The 4,715-nt window shown below is 34.3% G+C and overlaps 1 protein-coding gene across 1 annotated transcript; it reads left to right on the top strand.

Annotated features, from left to right (window-relative positions):
• The first annotated feature begins 2,588 nt into the window (after positions 1 to 2,588).
• LOC102238869 (olfactory receptor 5F1) lies at positions 2,589 to 3,533 on the top strand. The gene has a single exon (XM_005885116.1). It carries the CDS (start codon positions 2,589 to 2,591, stop codon positions 3,531 to 3,533), a length of 945 nt encoding a protein of 314 aa, XP_005885178.1.
• The last annotated feature ends 1,182 nt before the right edge of the window (positions 3,534 to 4,715 follow it).

Genomic DNA, 4,715 nt, shown 5'->3' with positions numbered 1-4,715 from the left:
GGAGGGAATTGAGCAAAAAAGCAAAAAAGAACCCATGGACATGGACTACAGTGTGATGATTGGAGGGGAGGATAGAGGTGAAAGAAGGTATGGAGTAGTGATGAAAAAATAAAGTAAAATAAAGAAAAAAAGAAAAATAAATAAAAGACTCATTGTAACTTCCCCCAAAATATTTAAATTAGAGTATACAACAATCTTACTTAACAAAATCAAGATATGTGGAAATCTGAATCAACAAAAAAATGTATCTTTGTCAGGTAAGTCAATAATTAACAAAGATATCTAGCTCATTTACAATTATGCTTTCTAACTCCATTTTACGTAGTTTTTTTGTAATAATGGAGTATGTAAAAATATAGAACTTACCCTAAATCTCATAAACTGTAAAGTCCCATTAATTAATACTGAATTTATACTCAGTTAAAAAACTACAATTGTCAGAACTAGAATTTATCTCTTATGCAACTTCTGTGATGTCAATATCTGCATTACCTCATAAGATAATCAGAAGAAAAAGACATATAGATGGAAAGATACATAGATGGATAGATAGAAATTTGCACAGATGTCAATCAGATTGTAATTTTTAATGGCACAATGATGGGATTTTTACAAGTCAACTTTTTAGCAGTATCTTTCATGTTACAGATCTTTCTGTAGAAGCATAAGATTCCACTTGCTCCAATGATTAGAAGATGTAATTTCCTAGAAGATACACACATACACACACACAAAAAAAAACACATCTATACACATTTATATACATATATTCATATATATGTGTGCATATGTTTGTATATATATACATATATATATTCTTCTAAGTAACTGAGATGAAACTAGACAGGAAAATTAGGTAGCTGGTTATTAATGCTTCCTGCTGAAAAACAACTCAATTCTCCTACTTTCTAAGATTTTACCTATCGCACAGTCATTTCATAGCTCGAAGTCATGCTTTATTCATCTCTAAAATGTTTTAAATAATAATGCCTCCCTCAGAAACTGGTGTAGAAAGTTAACTGAGAATTTAAATGAAAAGGTGTAATACAAAACTTGCTGCATTAGGAGTTCTCTCTGCACATAGACTCTCCCTGCATATAGGCACTCAATGTGCTTTATTCAACCTTGTTTCACTTGCATCTGGAGGTCTTGAAAATCGGTGCTATCGTCCCCTTCAAGGATAAGAATCACAGACAATAATTGCAAGAAGCGAACACAATTATGAAATCATAAAAAAGCAATGTGACTTTCCTATCCATTGTCCTATTTATTCACAACATAATTTTTTAAAACACTGTACAATGGACTTAGTTTCTCCTCATTAATTTCACTGAAGAACAGACTTAGATTGAAAGTTAAACTTACTCAGACAAAGAAAGAGACCCACCCAACCCCCCAAACCCTTCCTCCCTACACACACACATACTGGTAAAGGTAAGAATAATAATTTGGTTTTGGGTTATGTACCCATTTGAAATAAGCTGAGAGAGAAAGGGAGTGAGAAAGAGAGAGATAATGTAAATAGGCAATTAATATTTTATATTGGAAACAAAAAGTCTTTAAGGTAATACAGAGATGAGGAACCTCTTCATGATGCAATGTTTGATTCCACATAGCTTCATGTGAGCTAATTTTATTTTATGTTGAGACAGAGTTCCTGCCTTCAGAGGATTGGCTTCACAATTAACTCCTACAATCTAGTCCCCATGGTCACCCAATTCTCGTCCAGAAAAACAAAATAAAAGTGCAGCAACGTGTACTTACTCAGAAGGAGTCTCAAATTTTTACAAATAGATCTTTCTAATTGTCACTGCATTTCATTTTATTTAAAATTTGATTTTTTCTGTTTTAGCTCCAACTGAGAATTCCTAATAAAAAAGAAAATAATAGTCTACATGAGTGAGACACCACGGAAGGAAGCTCCGGAGGAATTGATGCTCTTATTCACTGAGGTGGACAGGTACTGGGTCTGCTACTACGCATTAATTTGATAGTGCACTTTGTAATAAGAAAAAATATTTAGTTCACTTTTAAAACAGTACAAAATCATTCTTAAAGATAGATAGAAGTCAAAATATTGGTTATTTGAAATGTCACTATTTCTGTTGCTTGGGGTACACAAGGAATTTCTGGGAGGCAATGCATGAATTTTGGAGTTGAAGAACAAGCAGAATGGTCTTGAGAAAAGAACAATATGTTTGAGTTAAACTAACATACCTTTCAGAGACTGGGAGAGACTTAGCAGAAATACTTGTATCCTTTGTATTTTGGATGTGAGCTGAAGGAGAACAACATATGATGAATTTGAAGAAACTTAAGTGGAGGATGTGGATTTAGACCAGTTATTTGAATGCCCTGCAACCAGAATAAAGGCAATTGCTTCATAATTTCAAATGCTTCTCCATTTCTCCACTATTTTTCCACTTGTACAGTCACTCTATTTACCATGCATTATTAACCCAGATATGTTTTTTCCCATGTGTGAATGTTCTCATTAACATTTCTACTATTTTGATAAACTTTTTAAAAATAAAGCATTAAACTAAATACAAGCTTAAACAAATAAAACACATTTATATTTGTTATAAATGACCAGAACTAATTATACTTTGGTGACCGAGTTCATCCTGCTGGGATTAGCAGACACGCTGGAGCTACAGATTATCCTCTTTGTGCTCTTTTTTGTCATTTACACACTGACAGTTTGCGGGAATGTTGGGATGATCCTCTTAATCAGGACTGATTCCAGACTCCACACACCCATGTATTTCTTCCTGGTTAACCTGTCCTTTGTGGACATTTGTTATTCGTCCACCGTCACCCCAAAGATGCTGGTGGATTTATTGTCAGAGAAGAAAACCATCTCCTTTGCTGGCTGCTTTCTGCAGCTGTACTTCTTTATCGCCTTGGCCACAACTGAATGCATCCTCTTTGGCTTAATGGCCTATGACCGGTATGTGGCCATATGCAACCCTCTCCTGTACCCCTTGGTCATGACCAGGACAGTCTGCCTGAAAATGGCAGCAGGGGCTTTTGCAGCGGGACTCTTGAACTCCATGGTGAACACAAGTTATGTAAGCAGCCTGCCATTCTGCAGTTCCAATGTCATCCACCACTTCTTCTGTGACAGTCCTCCGCTTTTTAAGCTCTCCTGTTCAGACACACCCCTGAATGAAAGCATCTTTTCCACTACTGCTGGAGTGAATATAGTTGGGACTTTGCTGGTCATCCTCACCTCCTACTCCTACATTCTCTTCTCCATCTTTCGTATGCATTCAGGGGAGGGCAGGCACAAAGCTTTCTCAACGTGTGCCTCTCACCTGACAGCCATTATTCTGTTCTATTCCACCGCCATGTATACTTATCTGAGACCGACATCCAGCTACTCGCTGGGTCAGGACAAAGTGGCCTCTGTGTTCTACACTGCAGTGATCCCCATGTTGAACCCACTGATCTACAGCCTCAGGAATAAGGAAGTGAAGAAGGCTTTTTGGAATTTAATTACCAGGAAAAGGATGCCTCTATTTTTGTGATTATTTGATTGTTTTTCTGAACTATATAGAATATTTAATGACCTTTCAAAGGATGGTTCAGGGCTACAGTTTTTAATTAGAATATTTTAAAGTAATTATGTCCTATAATTTTCAAATATACATATCATACAAGGTAATTACCTTAAATTTACATAAGTATAAGATTAATTTAAAAACTTATATATGATTCTGTTTCCATTCTGCATCTTTACTGAGTCCTCAAAAATGAAGCCTATTATAATAAAATCTTGCCTAGGAAAATAAAGGTATAAACTCTTAAGCAACAAAAGTCACAATATCACCTGATACTAGCCATAGAAAATAATGTGTAAATATCCATATGTTTTTCCTGTGCATTATTATTCACCATTTATGATTTGTAAAGATTGTTATATATTACATATGTAGAAAATGCTTTAAATTTAACATATTTTGATTTAATATATCAAGTTATCCCAGGTAGGATGCTTAAATAAAATTTTAGAACTATAGTTTTAATTGAAAATGTAAATTCCAGCTTTTATTTCCATTATTCCTCCATATACATAGATCTTTCTTAAAGAATGTGTGAGTTTGTACAAATGTGTGTCTGATTAGAATGCATCAATGATCACTCTCCTATTCCCTCCCCTTCTTAAAAATTTCCAACCCTTCTCTTTCTCTTTCTCTCATGGGACTGACACAGACACATACACATAAAACTACATATACACAGATTCAGCTACAGCAAAGTGTTTATCAGTGCACGGTTCCAAAGGAGAGGGATCAATGTTCAGTGGAGGAATGGGACACATATTCTTTACAATAGGCTCATTGATTATGCGCTCATAGAAATCTCTTAGCAATTACCAACATAATCAATTAATATCAATATTAAAGCTAAGCAAGTTAAGAGGTACAAACTTACAGTTATAAAATAAATAACTCAAAAAATGTAATGTACAGCATGGTAACTATAGTGAATATGACTGTGTTGCATATTTGAAAGTTACTAAGAGAGTAGATATATGAAACTCATTGCAAGGAAAAAGAATGTTGTAATATGTATAGTGATGATGATAGCTAGACTTACTGTGGTGATCATTTCATAATATATACAAATATTGAATAATTATCTTTTACACCTGGGACAAAATAATGTTATATGTCAATTATACCTTCATTATAAAAAATTAAAAAGAA

This window comes from Myotis brandtii, unplaced genomic scaffold, assembly GCF_000412655.1.
Source record: "Myotis brandtii unplaced genomic scaffold, ASM41265v1 scaffold892, whole genome shotgun sequence".
Classification (NCBI taxonomy): Eukaryota; Metazoa; Chordata; class Mammalia; order Chiroptera; family Vespertilionidae; genus Myotis; species Myotis brandtii.
The sequence above is the reverse complement of the archived record's forward strand: the minus strand, read 5'-3'. Positions and strand labels throughout refer to the sequence as shown.

Excerpts from the sequence above, each read along its gene's own strand:
- LOC102238869 (XM_005885116.1), top strand. The coding sequence starts at position 2,589 with ATGACCAGAACTAATTATACTTTGGTGACCGAGTTCATCCTGCTGGGA.